Source organism: Diadema antillarum, unplaced genomic scaffold (assembly GCF_040938485.1).
Source record: "Diadema antillarum isolate AM-2024a unplaced genomic scaffold, OU_Dant_1.0 seq00001766_RagTag, whole genome shotgun sequence".
Taxonomy (NCBI): Eukaryota; Metazoa; Echinodermata; class Echinoidea; order Diadematoida; family Diadematidae; genus Diadema; species Diadema antillarum.
In genome coordinates this window covers 289,733-313,388 of record NW_027272447.1, presented here as the reverse complement: position 1 = coordinate 313,388, position 23,656 = coordinate 289,733, and the positions used below count along the sequence as shown (strand labels likewise).

At 38.7% G+C, this 23,656-nt stretch overlaps 1 protein-coding gene across 1 annotated transcript in view; it reads left to right on the top strand.

The window, feature by feature from the left end:
* Nucleotides 1–2,414: 2,414 nt before the first annotated feature.
* The window catches only part of LOC139712161 (uncharacterized), a 161,349-nt gene continuing 140,107 nt past the window's right edge, over nucleotides 2,415–23,656 (top strand). Inside the window, exon 1 of the mRNA XM_071623999.1 lies at nucleotides 2,415–2,646. Within this exon, the coding sequence (XP_071480100.1) occupies nucleotides 2,442–2,646 (205 nt within the window). The 5' untranslated portion in view covers nucleotides 2,415–2,441. The remainder of the gene's footprint in view (nucleotides 2,647–23,656) is intronic.

The following is a 23,656-nucleotide window of genomic DNA, read 5'->3' as shown; positions in this document are numbered from 1 at the left end:
ATATATGAATACAGTATGCCTTAACATGTTGCTTTGATTCATATGTTAAATTACAGACTGATGTTGTTGTGAACTTGACATTTCTTATATTGATTTGTATGTTATACTCTCCTTTTTTGCATACTCTGTATTTGCATACTCTGTATCACTTCGTTTTCATTATGGCTCCGCCATGAAGTGTCGCCGGAGGCATGTTTTCAGGTTGTCCGTCCATCATCCTTCAGTGCGTAGTCAATTTTGTGGACAGTATAATTAAAAAACCATTTGAGGTATCGTAATGAAACTTGGCTTGTATATGAAAAAGTGGGCAAAGTTGTGCCTATCAACTTTTGGGTGCACATGCTCAAGGACAAAGGTCAAAAGGTCAAGGTCAAATGCTCAAAATTTCACTATTTCCCCCACATCTATGCAATGCTTGAAGGTATTTTCTTGAAACATTCATGAACTACCAACCAAAGATTCTCCAGAGAGAGTTTTGGGTCATGAGGTTAAAGGTCAAAGGTCAAGTGAAAATTTTAAGATTATTTTTTTCCATATCTCAAAAATGGTTCAAGGTATCTTCATGGAACTTATTACATATGCATGTACTGACTGGCAGTGATTATCTAGGTAATTAAGGGGTCATGGGTCAAAGGTCAGGGGGTCAAAGGTCAAGGGCAACCCCTCAAAAATTTCACTATTTCCCTCAAATTATCTTTTTTTTTTTTCTGGAAACCTAGTGTGTGCTAAATTTCACTTCCTTAAACATATAACAGGGTCAAAAGTCGAGTGAAAATCCTCAAATCCTTAAATACTTGCGCTCTTAGACAATAGCCATTCATCCAATTAAACCTCGTTCAAGGGAAGTGAACATTCAACTCATTTGTGACAAACCTGTCATTTTGATATTTTGTCAGTTATGTGATGCTGTCATTGACTATAGACCTATTAGGAAAACCATGCATTATGGCGGAGACATACCAGTTGCCATAGCGACATTTCTAGTTTGTTATTGTAGAAGAAATACAGAAATAAGCCAAACCAAACCAAAAAGACAGCATCATCACCAGGCTTCAAATTCTGATGTTTTGTTACAAAGTGATCAGCCATTTATTTCTGAAAGGATACTTTGTAGGGCTGGCATTCCTAGTTGTCAATACCACGGCAATCCCTGGTACCTCTTGCTGTATGTGAGATCCTATACAAAGACTCCTGAGATGAAGCAGGTTTAATTCTTTCAAGGTGTGGAGTAACATAAGAATTGCGTTCATGCCTCAATAAATGGAGCTCATCACTAGTTTACTTTGAATAGATGTTTTGACCATCATAAACATGCCAAAGTCACTGGAACCCCCCTCACCAAAAAGACACAGTTCATTGACAAGTTGATTCCATTGTTATCATGTGGTTAGTTTGCATGAGTGCAAAGGACTGTAGCTCCACATCACACATGTGCATAAGACCTGCATGACCTGCACTGGGGAGTGCATGAAACTGACTGCCAAGAAAGTGACACAAAATCAATACCGAAATTCTCTGAAAAATAAGGAATGGTGACATGGAAAATAATCCACAGGTATCACTGAATCTAATCAAAACAGCTGATCCAAAATTGATAATCCAATGTCTGAACAGTTGAAAAACTAAGACATTCTAGAGCAAAAATGGGCGAGACTGGTAGCAGCAAGACAGCGCCCTCACTATTGACAGTGAAACAGTGCCAAATAGTATAAAAAATATATGAAGCTCTGCATTATTTCTTTGTTACTCACCTGAGTCAAAGACTCCATTGAGGCATTGCACTCATTCATTGTCTCATTTTCTTCTTGAAAACTCCAGAATGGATTTTTACTAAACTTGGCAGTGAGCATCCCAAGGGTGATAGAATCTCAATTCTATAAAAGTCCCATTTACCTTTGGGAGAAGTGATTTGAAAATTTTCAAGATATCACTTTTGATGCATATGTGTAGGTCAGTTGTATCACAATCACAGTTGTATGTAGGTCAGTTGTATCACAAGACAGCTTACCATATCAAAATTTTTGCAATAAAGTGTAAAATATAAGGAGATATCACCATTTTTCTCCTTAAACCATAACTGTAGACGGTTTAGTCTGGAAAAATTTTTATTATAACTATTGTTCACATTTTATATATTTAACAATACTCAACATCAATTATACTAGTTCAAATTTTACATTGGTTGTTTCTATCCCTAACTTACATTTTAAAACTATTTTGAAGCACTAATGCTGGGTTTCTATTTCATCTGCAAATGGCAAATTATGCCTTGAAAATGTACACCATGGCCCTCTCTCTGGTTTGGTATGTTCTTCTTAGATAATTGTCTGCAAGAATGTGAAATTTAAACTTGTGACACTCAGGTTAGCACTAGACCCCCTAAGTCTCTTGTCTTTTTTTAATGCAAAGGTTGCAACAGGACCCCAGGAGAGCAAAAGGTAATGATTGTCAGCTATCCCAACTACTGTCGCCATCATGCCAACCTGAAGCGCATCGACAAGAAGGGGGACCGATGGCACAACAATACACTCCTGAAGGCTTTGGGCCTTTTGCTTATGCCTCACCCTGATGCAAAGCTTCTCTTCTGTCGAAGTGAATTTGACCACCCCACCCTCGAGGATGATGAGCGCCTTGGTGAATACACAGGTTAGTGATACCAGTTTATTCCCATAAAGCCCGGGGGGGGGGGGGGGCACATTGTGCCCCCTATATAACTTCTTTATTACCTCCGCCAAGGGAGGAGGTTATGTTTTCATCGGTGTTTGCTTGTTGGTTTGTCTGTGAGCAAAATAACTAAAAAAGTTGTGAATGGATTTAGATGAAACTAACGGGAAAGGTTGAGAATGACACAAGTAACAGATGATTAAATTTTGGTAGTGATCTGGGCCCCGTTTTATCAAGATAAAGTTAGCGTTGATTGTGAAATCAATGCTAACTTTATCCAACTTGAAGTCCGCTATAACTTTAAATCAACTGTAAGTTTCCTTTTTACGAAGAGACTTGATAGTCGATTATAGTTATAGCTCATCACCATGACTTAATTATTGATTTAGTCAAAACAAGAAACACAGGACGAGGCTGGTTTCAGGTACTGTCTGCTTAAAAACAATACAATACATAAAGCAAAACAAACAACAAAATCAGGAATGTATTGTTTGCCACATAACAAAGCCACGGAAGCATAGTCTGCCTGTGCGCCGCAGTATGATTAGCGCTACAATGCAACAGAACCGCAAAATATGCAGTTGTTTTACGTTGTATTCATTAAAGTAGGTCGATAGATCTAGCTCATCTCGAGCTCAACGAAAATCTGCGTACGTGCGGACCGTAATTAAAGATCCCGCACACTGCACTACGTAGGATCTCAGTATTAAAATCTAACGTTATGCAGTACTCTCCACATAATCGGGTAGGCTCGGGCAGAGCGTTTCTTACCCGATTAAGTGGAGTACCCGATTAACAGAAGAACACTCTCATTCACAATTGACACACACAATGTGTATTTACCATGCATTGTACACTGTACCAAACACCTACACTGTATGCTTAACACACGTGTTTGCACGGCACATTATACATCCCTTTCGTGTGGCAAGTCGCTACGTGTACATGTGTTTTCATGTTTAATCACTCCCCAAATGATCGGTCTTCTTTAAGCAGGGAATGCGATTAGCAGTGGAAAATTTGACATGCATGATTTCTTAAAGTGCTATATCTGTGATAAAATGTGGGTAGAAATTAGATTAAAAGAAAATTGTTTACCCATTTATGCGGAGAGGCAACCCGATTATCAGGTAATTTTAATGTGCATTGGAACTTGATGAGTCCTAACATTCGGTTGGCTTTCAGGGTGGCATTAGAAATATGTGTGTTTTCCAGGAGAGTTTGGATGTGAGAGTGAGGCCTAGTTATGGGTATATGTTGACAGACTCTAAGACATCTTCACCAAGGTGATACATGTGCCTAATGATGTTTAGACGATGAGATTTTCGCATGAGATGGCACTCGCTGATGTTGAATTTCATTTGCCACTTTGTTGCCCATGAGTATAACATATCAAGGTCCTTCTGTAATGCTATGCAGTCCTCAGTTGTTGTAACTGGCCGATGAGGCAATCATCAGCAAACAAGCATATGGGTGATTGGATGGAGTCTACAATATCGTTTATAAATGTGAGGAAGAGCAGAGGCCCAAGAACTGTGCCTTGAGGCACACCTGAACAGACGTCAGTCTTCGCTGAGGCCTCACCATCCACAACTCATTGTGACCACTTGTTGAGAAAATTCTCGAACCACTTCAGCAAGGAGCCCCGTATACCATAGTGATGGAGTTTCAAGAGCAGCCTCTGGTTCGGGACGTGGTCAAATGCCTTTGAGAAGTAGGAGGAGTACCGCTTTTCCAAGGCTGTACAGCAGGGAGTACAGGGGGCATGGACTTGATGGGAAGGGGTTGAGCAAAGAAAGGTGTCATGGAATGACCTCAGGTCAATGTCCTCTAGAGCTTTGCACTTCATGATCTGGGCCCCGTTTTATCGTGAGATAAATTTAACATTAAGTCAAGATAATCTATGATTAACCTCTCAAATCGAATCTAAGTTCACTTAATCTATGATTAACTTCCAAATCAACTTCAAGTCCGTTTAATCAAGAGACCCAGAGTTGGAAACAACTTTAACTTCCTCCCAAATCAACATACAAGTTTTCTCAACCACTCCAAATCCATGATAACTTTATAGTTGATAAAATATTAACTTTAAGGAGAGACAGTCTAGGTAGACTCAATTGTAAGGCAATTTACAGAAGAAAGATGACTGTCACACTTTCCTAGTCTATCTAGGGTCTTGTCACAAATATTTGTCTGTTAACTGCTCACTTTCTCTAACATTTAGTTGCGTTTCTTTCGTGTAATTATGGTCTTTTCCTTGCATGAAATTCACGATCGTCACACATGACTTACGCGACTGCTGCACGCAAACACACTAGACAGCAGTCTTAATCCCAGCCTGCGTGCCCGGCGCCTCGGCCCACCCGCCCGCCAATCAAGCCATCGCCAGCAAGCAACCAAGGGCAAGTAACCGAGTATTAAACTAGAACCGCGTCTGTGTGCAATGCATATTCAGTATCTTGCCAAAAACCCCATATACGAGGAAACCAGTGATTTATTCAGTATCTTGCAAAAAAACCCATATGCGAGGAAACCAGTGATTTCTGACGTGCATAGGCCTACGCAGAGCTAGTTCGTCAATAGATACTAATTAAGAGTTTAGTAGGCCTTTACAGAAAATAGAGTTTAATTCTATAGCACCTAGTAGGCCCTACGACAGTAAGAGCTAACCATAGGCCCTTACCAGTGTATAGGCCTAACATTAGGCCGAAGTAATGTTACAGCGAGTCGTTTGTACTTACCGTAACACTGCAGACTAGAGCGTCTACTAGGTCTAACAGAATTTCGACATGAAGACTCGCGATCGATTCTTTACAAAGCCGTTCTGCGCTGTAGAGGAGGTAAAAACAAGCTACTGTAGTCACCACACTCTCACAAGTTTCCATAATCCTACACGTAAACACGCAAGACTTGAAACAATGCATACACGACCTTCACCTTAGACAGTCAGTTACTGTATGTTTCCATGTCAATGAATACTGTTATAAACTTAGATTTACTGAGATCCTACGTAGTGCAGTGTGTATGTGCGGGATCTTTACAGTACGCGCGTACGCAGATTTTCGTTGAGCTCGAGATGTGCTAGATCTATCGACCTACTTTCGTCAATACAACGCAAAACAACGCAAAACAACTGCATATTTTGCGGTTCTGTTGCAAACATACTGGTAATTCAGCGGCTGTAGCGCTATATACTGCGGCGCACTAGCAGACCACACTTCCGTGGCTGTGTTATGTGGCTAGCAATACATTCGTAATTTTGTTGTTTGTTTTGCTTTATGTATTGTATTTTTTTAAGCAGACAGTACCACAAACCAGCCTCGTCCTGTATTTTTGTTTTGACTAAATCAATAATTAAGTCATGATGATCAGCTATACCTATAATCACTATTACGTTTCTTTGTAAGACGGAAACTTAAAGTTGATTTAAAGTTATAGGAGACTTTAAGTTGATCAAAGTTATTGTCGATTTCACAATCGACGCTAACTTCATCTTGATAAAACGGGGCCCTGGTTTCCCAACACATGCTCAAAATCTCCCGGATTCTTACATTTTTGAAGGTTATAGTGTAAACTTCCATCATTGCCCTTTGCCCCTAAAATAAAGAATTTACGTTCTCCCGTCCCGCAAGTTTTTTTTTTAATCAATTGCCAATTTGACGAGGAAATTGATGTACTGATCATTCTTCTAATGTATATTGTGAGCACCAATACAGTCACGTACCTACTGTCGTATTATCCTGTTCAAATATACCATCTTCTAATTGGTTTGCAATGTTCAAGAGTAATCGCTAACTTCAGTTTATGGGTTGAAAGAACAGATTTTCTCCCATAGAAAAGCACATGAGATGCACATTGCTAGTGAGTAATCTTCCATAGGTTAATACATTGTGAGCTTGGTCTGAAGTAAGTAGCTTATTCAAGGCGCCTGTACGTTCATTTGCTGCTTTTCCGTATGTTGAACCAACACCACCAAAGATCTTGTACAGTTGGTGTCTGTAGGATCTTTGCCAACACGTGAAAGCATGTGCATGTGTTTACGTTCCATCAATTGCAATCCAGTGACTGCTGCTTTGTACGCATATGGGTACTGCATTGCTGTGTGCAAATTACTATGGGCAATTCCATGGGAATGTGGACATGGCACTAAAATTTCAAGTTTATCATATTGAGAATTAGAGAGAATTATAGAGAATTACTCATTATGTATTACCCATATATTGAAGTTAAAGAAACTCAAAGAATTATATCAATCGGTCATATATTTCCTGAGAAACAGCTACAAATGTTGAAGACAATTTTTCAGTCATCCAAATTGCTAAAATTCGTGCTTAACTTAGTATACATTTTTTTGATAGAAAAATTCTGCTAGCACTTCAATTAGTTTATTTTAAAGAAGCAAATTGGTTCTAATCCATTCTCTCATGAGGAAATTTCTATGCCACCTTCAAAAAATTTTAATCACCACATGAAAGTTCAGCCCTTGAGCCATGTATTAACGCGAGTTACCAAAACAAGAAATATTTTTCATTCTGAAGGAAGCAGTGGAGGTAATTTGTTTGGAATCATAATTTTCTAAATTCATCACACCCTGATACTATACACAGGATGTTGACTTGAATAAACGCTGTCATCACATTAAAAAATTTCAACGAAAAATGTAACGCGAGTTACCATGTAATGCGAGTTACTGGCATGTAACACGAGTTACTGACTATAAACACAAGTTTCCACCAACATATATTAAAGCAAATTTTAACCCTTAAAGGGGATTGCTAGTGACCGATCAGTGGGAATCAGTGGGAATACTGAGGGATGATTGTTCCAATCCTTGTGGGATTCATTTAAGAGTACATTATATATCTACTGTTGTGTGAAAATGATTTGCTTCAGAACGGTCTCATGTTCAAGTAATGTGCAGATTAATGCCCCTTCACTGACCAGGCACGCTAACCTGGAAACATTAAACTGCACATTACTTGAATATGAGACCATTCTGAAGCAAATAATTTTCACACAACAATAGATATATAATGTACTCTTAAATGAATCCCACAAGGATTGGAACAATCATCCTCCAAAATTCCCACTGATTCCCACTGATCAGTTACTAGCCATCCCCTTTAAAGCCAAAACATAGTTCTGGTATGCCTGCAGAAGTCATCAAATTTCGCTTCCAAATGTGAACGTATGCCTAGGAAATGTGCGGAATAACGCTGTAAAATAACAAGATATTCGATGAGTAACGACGAAAATGCCAAATATTAACCAAAAAGGTTCAGTCTCAGAACTTACCCGAACAGGGTCAGGCTAAACTCGGACTCGGGGATAACTCGGCCTCGCTTTGACGGCGGGCTGAGTTGTATTGGTTGTCCCTAGGCCCTCTGGATTGTACAGTGTTGTACTATGGGAGCGGCCTGTATAAACTACATTGTAGCGCTTCGCGTTCTGGCCACTCGCAGTAATGGTCCGAGTTGTTACAACGCGCGCATCAAGAACCTCTTTGGCGCGCATGCAAAATTAGTGTGTGCCCATCAAGCACCTCTAAAAACAATCAAAGACGCTTGATAAACAACAACAAAAACTTCAAAGACCGCGCGTCTCAGCAACTGAGGTGATGTGCGTATGGGCGTGAGGACCGCTCGCTGTCCATTTGTTTTGTACAGGATTAGTACACACTTTCCTGTCTGTTCAGTTAGGCCTCGTTTGGTATTATACAGTAGAATATGGCGATCACGAACTGCGTGTAAATTGTCTGAAATAGGGTCGAGTTTTCCCTGAGACCGAGTTAGTCTGGAGCCTTCTGGAATAAAAGTTGGTTTTCCGACTTTTGTTATTTTTCTCAAAATACTCCAAAATGACTCATCATTCTGGCAAACCGCGTCAGCCAGGTAAGTTTCTTTGTAGACTCTTTCGATATATTGCAAGCAAATATGTAATGGTGCCAGACGGGTTCTCAAGCCCTTACCAGAACTTTGTTTTCACTTTAATTGAGCTAGAAAACAATCAGTGTTATACACACTATGCTGGACTGAAATAAAGGAGGGCAGCCTAGTTCTGTGATTGTATAATGTTACTAGCATCAAAGCCACTGAACACATGCCACATTCCAGAGTCTAGCCAGGCTTTCACTGCATGTGTACATGTATCCAGCAGTGATTGAGAACATAAAATTTATCTTTGGAATTGAATTTCCTGAATCAGTATTACAGAATTTTTATAACAGAATGCTATAAAGTAGCAAGTGTTGGTTCTATCCTTATTCGGTGGTCTGGTGGAGATGATGCCTGTCCGGAGATCAGGAGGTTGTAGGTTCAAATCCTGCTCGAGTATGTATGCCCATGATTTTTTTGTCGAGCCCATCAGAGGTGTGGGGAGACTAAGGGATCGCCTGCAGAGTCTGTCCGTCCGTCGTCCGTCCGTCCGTCGTCTGTCCGTCGTCTGTCCGTAACGCTACAAAAACTTAAATAACTCTTTACTCTGAGCTTCAATTGCAATCAAACTTCAAGGGAATAGGGGTCATACAAAGTTTGACATTTTACCATCTATAAAGTTCACCTCAAGGTCAAAGCTCACAGGCAGGGGTCAACGAACTTTTAGAGCCCAATGTTAAGTTTTTATGGCGCGTTTCTATTATGGGTCATAACTTTTGATCCATAACTCCATTTGTGACTAAACTTGGATGATACATGTCCCTTATGGGGAGTGAATGATCACCACAAGGTCAAAGGTCACAAGCATTGGTCAACAAACTTTTAGAGCCCAATGTTAAGTTTTTTATGGCGCGTTTCTATTGTGGGTCATAACTTTTGATCCATAACTCCATTTGTGACTAAACTTGGATGGTAGATGTCCCTTGGGGAGTGGATGATCACTACAAAGTCAAAGGTCACAAGCAGGGGTCAACAAACTTTTAGAGCCCAATGTTACGTTTTTATGGCACGTTTTTATTATAGGTCATAACTTTTGATCCATAGGTCCATTTGTGACTAAACTTGGATGGTAGATGTCCCTTGGGGAGTTGAAGGTCACCACAAGTTCAAAGGTCACAAGCATGGGTCAACAAACTTTTAGAACCCAATGTTAAGTTTTTATGCAGCGTTTCTATTATGGGTCATAACTTTTGATCCATAACTCCGTTTGTGACCAAACTTGGATGGTAGATGTCCCTTGGGGAGTGGATGGTCACCACAAGGTCAAAGATCACAGGCAGGGTCCGAAATTGGCAATGGTCCGCTGGCCATTGGCCACCCAAAATCATGTCGGACTAGCTAAAAATCATAAAATTCTGAAGTAACTAGTCCGTCTGGCTAGCCAAAATATTGCTTCAGTGTCAAAATTGATTCTAAGTGGTCCTCCTGGCTAGTTAAAAAAAAAAGTTAAGTGCGACCCCTGAGTCAGGCAGGGGTCAATAAACTTTAAGTACCCAATGTTAAGTTTTTACAGCATGTTTCTTTTTTGCCATAAATTTTTACCCTTTTATATCTTTTTTTTATCTGTTATATCCTATTCGCGTTCAATTTCTTGTACGCAAACAGGCGAGACACATTATGGCACTTGTCTTGTTTTATCATGGCTACTACTAAAACACTGATCATTTCAGTGCTTATTTACGTTGATGCAGGGCAATTTGTCAATCAGTTGCAATGAAAACATCTCGACGGAAGAATTTCATGAATTTGAATAATTACGCAGTACCCGCTGCATGCTATGAGGATTAGAACCAACACTTGCTGTCGGGCGGAAGTTCGGTGGTCTAGTAGAGATGACGCCTGTCAGGAGATCAGGAGGTGATAGGTTTGAATCATGCTCGAGAATGTACGCCCATGATTTTTTTAATCAGGGCTACTACTAAAATACTGATCAATTCAGTGCTTACAGCTGGGCAATTCCACGGTATGTAGGACACAGATGCCGAAAATTCAAAATGATATTTGTTTCAAGCACCATACATTTTCAGACAATACTTGAGTTGAAGTTTTAAGAATCATTATGTTTTTCAATAAAAGTGGCCATTTTGATTTTCAAAATGGCTGCCAAAATATGCCTATAACTCAATGGTAAGAAAGAGTGTATTGTCACATAATTTACCCTCTGTATAACCGCTTTATTAGTACTGTAAACAACAATCTTTTATATGCATGCAGTTACCAGACAAGTCTTTTACCACATGATAAAAAGAAAAAGCTGGTTGCTTTAAAGAATTTTATAAAAACTTTTAATTAGTTTGACAATGATGGATGTAACGTCAGTTACCAAAAACAAGGAAATTTTAACATTATTTATCAAAGAAAGTGAGCTGTATGATATAACTTAGGATTTCTAATGTATGCCCATATGCCTTCCTTTCAATACCAGAAAATAAGGATACTTGGCATACTGGGGAGTCAAATGAACACATCAAAATGTGTAACGTCAGTTACCGAAACGTCATATACCAGTATGTAACGTCAGTTACCATGACAGTAATTATAACTTAGGCAAATTTTTTGACTTTAGGCCATTTCAATACATCTGGGAAGTCAAAGGTTATCAACAAAGAGCAGCAATCCCTTTGATAGGGAATGATGTCATCACCATGGTACACTGTATGTCCATGGATACATTTTTCTTTTTGGTTCACTTTATCTTATTTATTTATTTATCATATTTTCTTTTGGGCGGGGGCTTGAGCTTTTGATTTTCGGTTCAGCACAAGTTCAAGGTTAAATCATCTGGAAGTTTAGGTTTACCACATGCAATAAAATGCACTCAAAGTACTATACAGTACTCACTGCCCTAGGGGATGATAAAGCTACCAAATTTGTAGGCCTAATCAATGATGTGGTTGCGTGGTAACCACCTTTTTCTGTTAAAAAGCTTGTGTACAGCTGTATACCAACAGTTTTATAATCTTTACTAAAGACTACTTTTGCAAGCATTTTTCTTTTTTTTTTCTGGAAGCTTAGTGGAGTTTCTACCCCAAGGCAAATGCAGGAACAGATATATTTCTTCGCTTGCACTTAAATGTGTGGTTTAGTTAATATGGCACATCTTGAAATGGTACATAGATTAGCAGGCCTGACATAAGGCATGTACTGTCATTACTGTTTGAAACTAACACTGATGTTGCTCAACATTTAACACTGATGTTGCTCAAAGTGAGAGGTGATTCTAGGGTAAAATAAAAAACTGTTCATATTTGTTGATTACTTTATTTCATTCATGCAGGGACATTTTTGTAATACATGATAATTATGAACAGGAAGATTCGTTTATATTGATCTTAGAATTTATTTCGGTGCAAAGTCCTATTTCTTGGTATCTGGGATGTATTTGCAAGCCTTGATATACCAGTGAAAAGGAAAAAAAAACAATTCCATTCCTTCAAGCAAGGAATAAACAAATACAGTGATGCCCTTTTGACCAAGAAAGCATGTTTCTTCTTCACAGAAAAAATATTAAAAGTGTAACACTATTCATTTAAATCATTATTGATAATGGAGGTCATTTTTTTATTTGTGGCCCTAACAGTGCCTTGAGGGAGAAGGAGTAAAATAAAGAAAAGAAGAAAGAATATATCACAGTATATTTCATACATATTTATGAATATTTTTATTTGTATGTGGTTTTTCCCCATGACCTGAAAGATTTTTTTTTTCACACACAAAAAATCAGTGTTTTGTGTAGTACTGGAGGACATTATGGGTGGGGTACTCTAGATAGAAACTTTCCTCTTCATTAAAAAAAACCCCAACAACAACAACAAAAACAAAAACAAAAAACAACCCTAAGTTATGTCAATATTTATACTTGGAACTACTGAATCTAAATGGCTCTGTGTAATCATAACTGTTGAATAAGCATTCAATCTTCAGACAAATGTCAAGAAATATCCTCTGGTGCATTTACATTATTTTTGCTCAACTGTGCTATGGCATGGGGGGGGGGGGAGCTTGCCCTCTAAGGGCCCCATCCCGTTTTTGTCTTTAGATTTTGCTTTAATTTGTTGCTAAGTAAATGCCTGGGATTGTTACTGGTATACTGCAGCAGTATAATAACCTGTTAAATAAATTAGTTCTTTGTAAACCTCATAGCAAAAGTATGTGTAACGTCAGTTACTGACATGTTTACCTTTAAGTTTTCATAAAACATAAAGAAAATGGACTTATGTTTCATTTCATTTGGGTATTTGTAATTGATGAACCAAGGTATGATTCCATATCAAACAAATCACTCTGAAAGGTCAGAATTATAGAATATCACAAAACTATTCCTAATCATGATTTTCCATGTGTAAACCCTATGGCAAATGTAAGCGTAACGTCAGTTACGTAACGTCAGTTACCGTCATGCCTTCACTGAAATTGGCATGATGCTAAAAGGAAATATCTAAAGTGCACATTATTTTGCACACCTGTTCCTAAGAACCTAGGTTTATTGCCATATTAAACACATAAAGTTTAGAAGTCAGGGACATAAGATATTTCCATTTAAATCTACACCATAATTTTCCATGTCCTTTTTCCGTAACGTCAGTTACCAACACATTTTCACTTGCTATGTGATAAGAAATGCAGTTTGAGAGAAAAACTTTCCACCTATTTCTTCATTCTCATGAACTCATTCATCAATGCTAATTACAAGCCCTGGGTGCTTTCATTCACAAAACTACAACACAAACAATTTTATGAAAATCCTTACGCGTAGCGTCAGTTACCGTGGAATTGCCCAGCTGTATTTACGTCAATGTAGGGCAATTTGTCTATCAGTTGCAAAGAAATGTACTTGTTTTCACTCCTCACAAAGATAAGATTTTAATTTTTGAAAGATTGTAAGCTTTTTTGTAAACTTGTAGATAGGGTTTGATACTTTTATGTTTTGTTAAAGATGTTCAACATTATTCATCTTTACACTCTGAAAATTACAATGTACTTATAAATCATCTGGGTATATATTCAAACATATTTAAGGTCTATATGAAGAGTGAAGCACTTACACACATTCTTCTCTATCAATTGGGTTTATTAGTAAGCTTAACATTTATTCATTTTACTATCTACAAAAATAAGCATCTCTCAAAATATTCAACACAAGATGCAGTGCCATCAGAACGGTTGTATGTCATCAGTTAATATGTCATGTTGTGTTCGTGGACATAATGTAACGCGAGTTACCGATATAAAGGCTTCCTACATTTTACCAGATCATTGTTACTCAACTTTGATAGTGTTAATTTGTGAGTCATAGCCCACTATCAATTCAAGGAAGGAAAACTTTTATCAAGATTATCTAGTATGAGGAGACTTTCTGAAAAGAGGCCTTTATAAGATTGACCATGTCCTTTTTGTGTAACGCGAGTTACCAAAATTAAATGATTCAAGAATCCAGATATGTTTGTCTTTATTTTTCTTTTTGGATTCATCTACAGTGCACTCCCGTTATAATGAAATGCTCGGGACCGGCAGTTTTCCTTCGTCATAACGAAATTTCGTTATAACCGAACAAATACAATATATAACGAAAACAAGGAAGCCACGCATATATGATATTCTGTTTGTTGAATACTCGTCATACACTGGAAAGCTATGTGAACAATAAAACAAATAGTTAATCTATTTCAGATTATTGTATTACAATAACGCAAGTTCCCCTTTGGGAACTGTGGGTGAGACGCCAAGCGAAGACACAGTGATATCACGCGTTTGCCCATGCAGAGATGCTGTAAATGCCTTTTTCCGCTACGTATTTTCAAAAGCAATCCACATTTCGTTATAACAGAGCACATTTCTTTTGTTTTTCTTTGTCAGTGGTGCTCAGAAAAAACTTCGTTATATCGAAAATTTCGCTATAACCATGTTCGTTATAAGCGAATTTTGTACCATAGACTTTAATGGCGATGATTTTGGGACCAGAAGTTTTACTTCGTTATAACAAAATTTCGTTATAACCGTGTTCGTTGTAACGGGAGTGCACTGTAGTTGGTGTATGTCTACTTAACCCATGATGAAAAAAGTAACTTGTAGATCCTAACAATAACAAAGATATTGGCACATTATCCCATAAATGTACCCATTATTTGTAACGCAAGTTACCGTGGAATTGCCCCTATAGGCTAAAGCTGGATAGGAGGAGGAACATGTGACCAAAGCAGAACTTTTGTTCACAGGATTTATATTGGAGCATAATCTTCCAATTGCTACCACAGACCATGCAGGACCCCTCTTCAAGAAGATGTTTCCGGATTCGAAAATTGCCAGCAAGTATAGTTGTGCTAGAAACAAAATTAGGCCTATTGCAGTATTACATGTAGGTGAGTTGTCCAAGCAAACTTCAAATTCTATAGCTGAGAAAGCAAGGTGAGGTCCATTTAGCCTAGCGACTCATGGCAGCAATGATGGGAAAGATGCATATTCCTGTTGATTTCACCAGTCTTTATAATGAAACTACAGGACAAGTAGAAGAGGGGCTGTCAAGTTTGGCAGCCTGTGAAAATGATTCTACTGGGGAAAACATCTTCATACTCTTGGACAATTAATGACAAGGAGCTGAAAGAAAAAGATATTCCTTGGGAAAACTAGCATTTCATGCTGATTGCCAATAACACATCAGCTAGGGAATGCTAGGTTAGCACAAAGGTGACAAATCTTTCATTCAGAAACAAAATACTGATTGCTATGTTGTCAGCTGTCCTTGTCACGTGATTCATAACACTGCAGAGAAAGGGAGCAAAGGGCTTTCACCGATTGCATTAGAAGAATTGTTAGTAGACATAATACTATCTCTGGAAAAGAGTAGTAAGCGTATCAGAGGTGTGAAGCATCTTCAAGAACTCTGTGTGAAGCCTACTAGAAAAATACTGAAGCATGTTCCTACCACATGGTTATCGTTGGGATGTTGTGGTGAAAGACTTCTGGAGTAGTGGGATCCCTTGTGAACTTGAAGCTTTTTTTTCCAAGGAGAGATTTGAAGGAAGCTAAATAAGACGAGTAAGCCTACGATTATGCAGAGCAAGCCAGTAAAAAAATAGTGTGAAAATAGACTGACAAAATGGCTTTACCCCAAGAGCTTGAAGATTTGATGATCTTTGTCTCCTCATTTTTTTTTTTCATGTTAAGTTAAAAGCTGTGTATGATCTATATAGACTCTGAAGTGTAGACACTACATTTTTTTTAAAATCCATTTTTACTTTTTTTTTGTAATTTAATTGTGATTATCATAAAAATGGGGTTAAAGAACCCCAGAGCTTCCAGGGCCCTATTTACTTTTTTTTTTTTTTTTTTTTTTTTTTTTGGGGGGGGGGGGGCTTACTCTTGATGACCCCATAGATATAGCTGAAGTTTTTAATGATTTTTTTGTAAACATTGGGCCAAATCTGGCTGATAAAATTCCTGAAGCGCAGCGGGAATTTCACTCTTTCCTGGGTGGTAGGAATGTGGAATCTTTATTTTTTGTCCCGATTGTCGAAGATGAAATAATAAAGATTGTTGATAAGTTAAATAATGAAAAAGTTCGGGGTATGATGGAATCACAAACTTCTTGGTAAAAAATGTGATTCATGAAATAATTTTACCTGTTACTTATATTTTCAATCAATCTTTGTCTACTGGTAAAGTTCCTCAAAAAATGAAAGTAGCCAGAGTTGTTCCCATTTTTAAAAAAGGGCGAAAAGACCTTGTCAATAATTATCGCCCCATTTCTCTTTTAACTTCCTTTTCAAAGATACTCGAAAGACTTGTGTATAAACGCACCCTTAATTTTTTTCTTTAGGGAGAAATATTTACTGAATCTCAATTTCGATTTTGGAAAAAACATAGTACAACTCACGCATTACTCAAGTTTATTGATAAGATAGCTCATGCTATAGATGATGTTTCTCACACTGTCGGTGTTTTCCTTGACTTCTCCAAGGCGTTTGATACAATAGACCATGACATTTTACTTTATAAGTTAAATCATTACGGAATTCGGGGAAGGGCGCTAGAATGGTTCACTGATTATTAAACAAATAGAAAACAATTTGTAAGTATCCACGGTTACGACTCCCAACCAAAACTGATTTCTTGTGTGGTAGGGTTCCTTGTTAGGCCTACTTCTCTTTATTTTATATAGTAACGCTATCCAGAACTCCTCTAAGATTCTTTCCTTCGTTTGTTTTGCAGATGATACAAATTTATTCTTCTCTCATCAAAATCCTGATGCGCTTATAAACATATTAAGTAAAGAACTTGTTTCTGTTCAATCTTGGATTTTTGCAAACAAATTATCCTTAAACATTGATAAAACTCAGTATATATGTTATTCAGTAATTCGCCACCTGTGTTAGGCGCGACGGACATCCACTCGTTGGTATTCCAGAATGCGTTCAGAATACCTTTTATCTCAGTGGCATGCACTCGAGAATGCGCACATTCTATACCCATTCCGGCCGTCGCCTGGGAATGCTCAGCTTCACAGGGCCTAGAAATAAGCTAGGCATTTCGGAATGAATCTGAGAATGCATCAACAATGCGGGTGACTTTGTCTAATCTCTCTGTTGTCCGTCAAAACCTAACGGTAACACTACCAACAGGATTAATTTGCCAGGGTTCACAGCCTTTGTCTTCTAGAATGCATGCGATCAGCCCCATGCTTTCACCAAAGAGGTGCATTTTGTATACGTACATGCCGCTACTACTCTAGCTCACCTTTTTGCTTCCTTCGCCTAGCTCTCAACGATCGAACGTGTGGCTCTAGCTGGCCTGGTACATTGCGAAGGTACCAAGGTAGTCTTTATCCAGGCATACTAGATTTCGAATTTTCTGTCAAAGGACATTTAATTCAGTTTTCGCCTAGAAGGGATAAATCAATCCTTTTGCATGGCTACGTGAACATTTGTGATATCAGGAAGGTGAGGTCTGTTCGCTATATGCTTTTTTTTTTAGTCGAAAAGAAAGACAAACTGGTATCATATGACGTTTGCAGGAACTCAAAAGGGGCTTTTACTCAAGACTAGTGCTAGAGACATCAGGCCCGTTCACACATAAGCGAAAAAGTGCGATTTAAAAATCGATTTTCTTATCGCGATCAAAATTTCGAAATTTTTTCGTGTGTGGACAGAAAAATCTCACTAATTACCGCGATCCTTATCGCGATCCAACTCGCACTATTAGTGCGATTTTTCAGAATAATCGCGTTTATTTTGCTTGTTTACAAAATCAAGTCTCTTTGAATCGCGCGTGCGCGAAACTCTATTGGGACTGCGGGGTCAGTCTTCGGTCATGCAAGTTCCGCGCATGCGCAGTTTGGCCACTGATCGTTCTTTCCTTGCTGCGTAAGTGCGATTTTTCCCTGTGTATGAACGGTCGAAAAAAAAATTTAAATTTGGATCGCGATTGTAATTTCAATTTCCCTTGTGTGTGAACGGGCCTATCGTCCCTGGCTCACTCCCAGGCCAGACTGTCTAATTGATATACATGTGGTTTACAACACGGGTGGGGTGTGAAGAAATACATACGCGCATTCCTTTGCTGGCAGGCAACACTTATTGATTGATCCACTCTGCTTTCATGGAAATTTCCTCAAGCTTGGCCTGGATCGGGCATAGGTATCATTCCCATTTATTCAGCTGGCACATGTTCCTTTGTTTGTTTTAGTTTTAGTTTAGTTTTGTTTTTGTTTTTGTATTGTACCAAACTTCTTCTTTGTCGGGTGGGCTGGGGAGAGGAAAGATCAAAGTGAGCTGAGAGGGAAAGAGACAGGGAGAGGGGAATCAAAAGGAGGAATTGTCTCCTAAGCATGTTGTCTCCTATAATATTGCACAGTTCCGTAAATTGTCATCAAATGCCGATCATGTGAAATTAACCGGATTTGATCAAATAGAATTGAAGTGATATGAATAAAAATATGAAAATCAGTGCTGCTGCTACAATACAAACGCATTCTACGTCACTACGAATGATTACAAGTTACTGATCTTATACTGCAGGACCTATAATGTATTACAAAGCGTTTTTATAGCGACAGGGCTGTGTATGAAATTACAGACCAGCGTGGCTAACGAGCTACCCTCACAACTTTGAAGTAAACGGGCAAATTACAGATAGGAAAATTATTCGACATGTATTTTAGCATCTTTCGGAGCTGAATGTTATTGCTATTTACTTTCGAACGTAAAAGCAAACATCCGACATTTATTTTATCATCGTACGGAGTTGAATAATATCGTTATTCATTTCCGAACGTTAAGGCAAACATTCGACATTCATTTTAGCATGTTCCGGAGCCGAATGTTATTGCTATTTACTTTCGAACATAAAAGCAAACATCAGACATTTATTTTATCATCGTATGGAGTTGAATATTATCGTTATTCATTTCGGAACGTTAAAGGAAACATTCGACATTTATTTTAGCATCTTCTGGAGCTGAATGTTATTGCTACAAGTATTTACTTTCGAACATAAAAGCAAACATCAGACATTTATTTTATCATCGTACGGAGTAGAATATTTTCGTTACTTGTTTCCGAACGTCAAAACAAACATCAAACATTAATTTTACCATCGAATGCAGCTGAATGTTACTGTTGTTCATTTCGAAATTCAAAAGCAAACACCCAACATTTATTTTAGCATCTTATGGAGTATAATATTAGGGCCTACTGCTATTCACTTCTGAACGTAAAAGCAATCATCTGACATTTATTTTAGCATCTTCCGGAGCCGAATGTTATTGCTATTTACTTGCGAAAGTTAAAGCAAACATCCGACATTTATTTAATCTTCGCACAGAGTTGAATATTATTGTTATCATTTCATAACGTCAAAGCAAATATTTGACATTTATTTCAGCATCTTCCGGAGCCAAATGTTATCCATATTCATTTCCGAACGTAAAATCACATATCTGACATTAATTTTAGCACCGTACGGAGCTGAATCTTACCGTTATTCATTTCCAAAAGTATAAGCGAACATCCAACATTTATTTTAGTATCATACCGAGTCGAATATGAACGTTATTCATTTCCAAAATTAAAAGCAAACATCTTACATTTATTTTGGCATCTGACGGAGCTGATTGTTACCGCTGTTCATTTTCAAAATTAAAGGCAAACATCCAACTTTTTTTGGTGGCCCAATCGGGCCACCGAAATATCTTTTTCTGAAATGTTGATTTCAGTTTCGATTTTCATTTAATTCATTCACATAAAAGCTGATTCAATTCCAGTTGACATGCATGCAAACAATCGTTAGGCATTATAACAGATACCATGTTGAACATCGATAAATGTCGGATAAGTCGAAGAAAATTCGACATAAGCGGACCTCGAAGTTTGCTTACGTCGAACCATTTTCTTCACCATGCGAGGTTGACTGTACTTGATTAACAAGTGCGTTTTAGTCTTAGTCACTCCAGCATGAAACGCCACTGATAGTGCTTTCATTTTCTCAAATCTTCAAATGAAATTCCGGTTATCACGCAGTCTGTTACCGGTACCGGAGTACTCATTTGTTGTCGCTACAATATGTGCATTTTTACCATTGTCGCATTTTGGTTTGAGAGATAAGGAGCAACAAAACAACAAAACAGAAGAAAAAGTGGCAGAGAGTGAAAGACTGAAGGGGAAATGGTCTCAGAAGTGTGAATATCTTATGTATGGGAAATCAAATTCGATATTCATGTGCACAAAAATGACGCACTCTGTCAAAATGTGTAAAGTCACATAAAGTGGAATTCAGTTATAATGTCTGTATCTTTGAGGACTCTACAGACTTTTAGTTTTACCACGATATTACCACGACCCAATTCCACATCCTTATAGATATCAAAATCGAAAGTTAACTACGCCACTGATGTCAGGTCACATTCTAATTTATAAAGAAAGAAAGAAAAGAAGAAAACATTGCTTTCGTAGTTCAGGTTTTGTTATTCAAGCTCACAGTTCGTTTTTATTTTCCCAGCATTTAATAGTGAAGTCGTTTACGCGCCACGGAATACATTACAAGGCGATGGTGTGGGTGTGTGAGACAATTATCCAATCACAGGACATGACTAACCATCACTCATGCCGACCAATGCGGCAGCCCAAATGTAAACTTTGGTGCATTTGTGGCCGTACCACTGCAAAGTCGGTGCATTGTGTGTCGGCTGCGTCATGGTTTGCCGCCTGTTGTTAATGCACCAATAGGAAAGTAGGAAAAAAGAAAAAGGGCATTCTTGATCCTACGCATTATGAAAAGTCTCTGTTAACGAGAGCATTGATTGCTTCTGTTCTCCTCCCGCCTTGTTGTCAATGGAAACTAAATGGGATACTTTCATCAATTAGCAATACATGAACATGACCACAGGAATCCATTGGGGGGCATTCTGTAGGTGGGGTGAAAAGAAAAGGCATCAGCTCAATTGTAAGAATTGATGGTGGCTGATTGTCTGCCGGGATTGTGTTATTTGGGTGTAACAAAAGCGATCAAGTATATATACATGCCTATATACACAGTGAACATAACATTAGTGCACACAAGACTGCATGCTTTCGCGGCCGTTCTGCCCCAACATCTGCCAGAACATTCTGAGTTATTGGGCACATTAGATGATAGATGCATCCACAGTGACTACATGTATTTGTTTTTTGGCTTTTTCCAGCATGCTCACCAGCTCATGGTGCGCTAATGTTGTAGATCCTAAAACTCAATGTCGGCTTCATCGTAATTGTGATAAGTATTTTTCTCACACAATTTGTAACACTACAGAGTATACTAAGTAGTGTATAAAGACCTCATATCTTAAATTTATTGGTTTTTGATCATCACATTCATGTTACCGTTAACAGCATTTATAAAATGGGTTCAAGAATGTAGCCAATTGGAAGCGCTGAAATGAGTCACGTGTGCGTGCATTAATTTCTCACTAACATGCACGGCCTGACGTCACAATGTTTACACTAGCAGTGCGCACTCAATCAGTTGTTACAAGTGCATCGCGCACTACTATACGCGCTGTCAATCCTGTAAACAACTTCTAGTTCGGGCTGCCAGCCGGCCTTTCTTGTGCATAACATGTGGCGTACGTATACTCTTATTCGTACAGTACTTATATGTGCGGGATTTCCAAGTGCGACGTGCGTAAATGTTTGGGACAAACCTCTTCGGACATCTTGACTTTTTGACTTGAGCGAGTGCTACATGTAGCTGACTGGTATTGACCCACAAAGGTACGTGAAAAATGCTGTTAGCTTTCGACCCATTTTATAAAACAAATGATGCACAGGATTATTTCGTGGCGTTAGTGGAGATGCAGCTCACTCTCGGGTATTTACAATGTAGTGCAACATGCACTCAGCTTCGCCTCGTGAATGTTTCACAATTGTAAATACCCTCGAGTGCGCTACATCTCCCCTAACGCACTCTATCCTGTACATCATTTGTATACTATTGAGCATCAGTCTATTTATATGGCATACCAGGCCTTGAAATAGGATTTTGGAGGGGCAAGGCCATTTGGAAAAGGGCACTTTTTCCAAGAGGCCAGCCATTAAAGGGCACTTACAGTGTAGGTCAGTCAGAGGGGCACCAAGGCCACATTGGAAAGGGCATATTGGGTGTTTATACGTGATGTGAATGCCCCATAGAGCTGTATGCTATCGACCGTGCTGCTACACTCCAGCAGCGCATGCACGCTGTTACGACCAAAATCACTCTGAGAATGATCGCACAAAAGAAACAATCAACTGATGTTCAGGCGGTTTATTAACAGTGATATTGTGGGTACAGACTGGTAATCGGCGTCACATCAGTACAACAATGATCAATAGAAGCGGTTATAAATCGGTAGTGGAATCACTTACACGTATTAAATAATCCTTTGAAAGTGTCCAAATACGATGTTCGATGCACAGACGAATGATCCTTGACGCACCGATGAATGATTCCTCCGACGTAACTCCAGAGGCGCAGGTTACGATAGTCCACGGTATACACGCGTAGATCCGGGGTAAAATCCACGAAATATGTCCACGGCGAAACGTGCAAAATCCAAACGTTGTGACGACCACGTCCAATTGATGCGTTGAATGATGATTCACTTTCGAATGTTCAGCTAGGAATCCAGCCCGTCACAGCTTTGCCGTAGCAATGTCCATTGACATAAAAACATGGAGTCTATCTCCAATGAAGGCACATTAATTCTCTGCAGGCAAAATGTCTCCCAGGCCAAGTATCTCCACAAACATAACAGGTCAGCAGGTAACACAGGACTGACTATAACAAGTCGCTTCAGAGCCAGAAGTGACGTAACTCTCAGAGCAGAGGTGTTGGGTACTCGGCCTACTGCAGAATTTCTCTGGCTTATATACTATCCATTCACCCCCTTCTAGCACATTCTATAACTCTCTCCAACCTACTAGCCAGTCCAAGTTCCAGGAAACCTGGATGACTCACTGCCTATCTATGTACAAAACATCATTACCAAGAATAACTACCAATCACATTGGGCTACAGGGACAGTGCCTCACTCAGCCAAATATGTTAGCACTTCCCACAACATTCTGGAATGGGTGAAATCAATCTAGATTGAGTGAGCTATAATGTATTTCCTGTTACATGCATGTACTGTATAGCTACATTGTATACCACCTAGAAAATTCTCCACTGATCTGGTCAGCCTGTATGTACTATATCTATACCACATAGAATGTTCTCCATTAATCTGGTCAACCTGTGTACATACACATTAAAACAGCCAGGCATACAGTACATCATACATGTACGTGTACATAACTACTAGTGTGTACATTTGTGACACCATCCCCCATGGGAAAAAGAAAGCCTTGCTGTAGCAAGGGTTTCTTTTACCTTCACAATTTCTCATTGTTATTTGCAACGAATGTGAGGTAAAGTCCAAGTCAAGCAACAATAATCACATACTATCACATGCCTTTTGGATAGCTGTATTAATTCCATGTTCTCTTTTCATGGATACCATTTACAATGATATTGCTTGGATTCTCAGAGCTTATACAATCATATCAAAC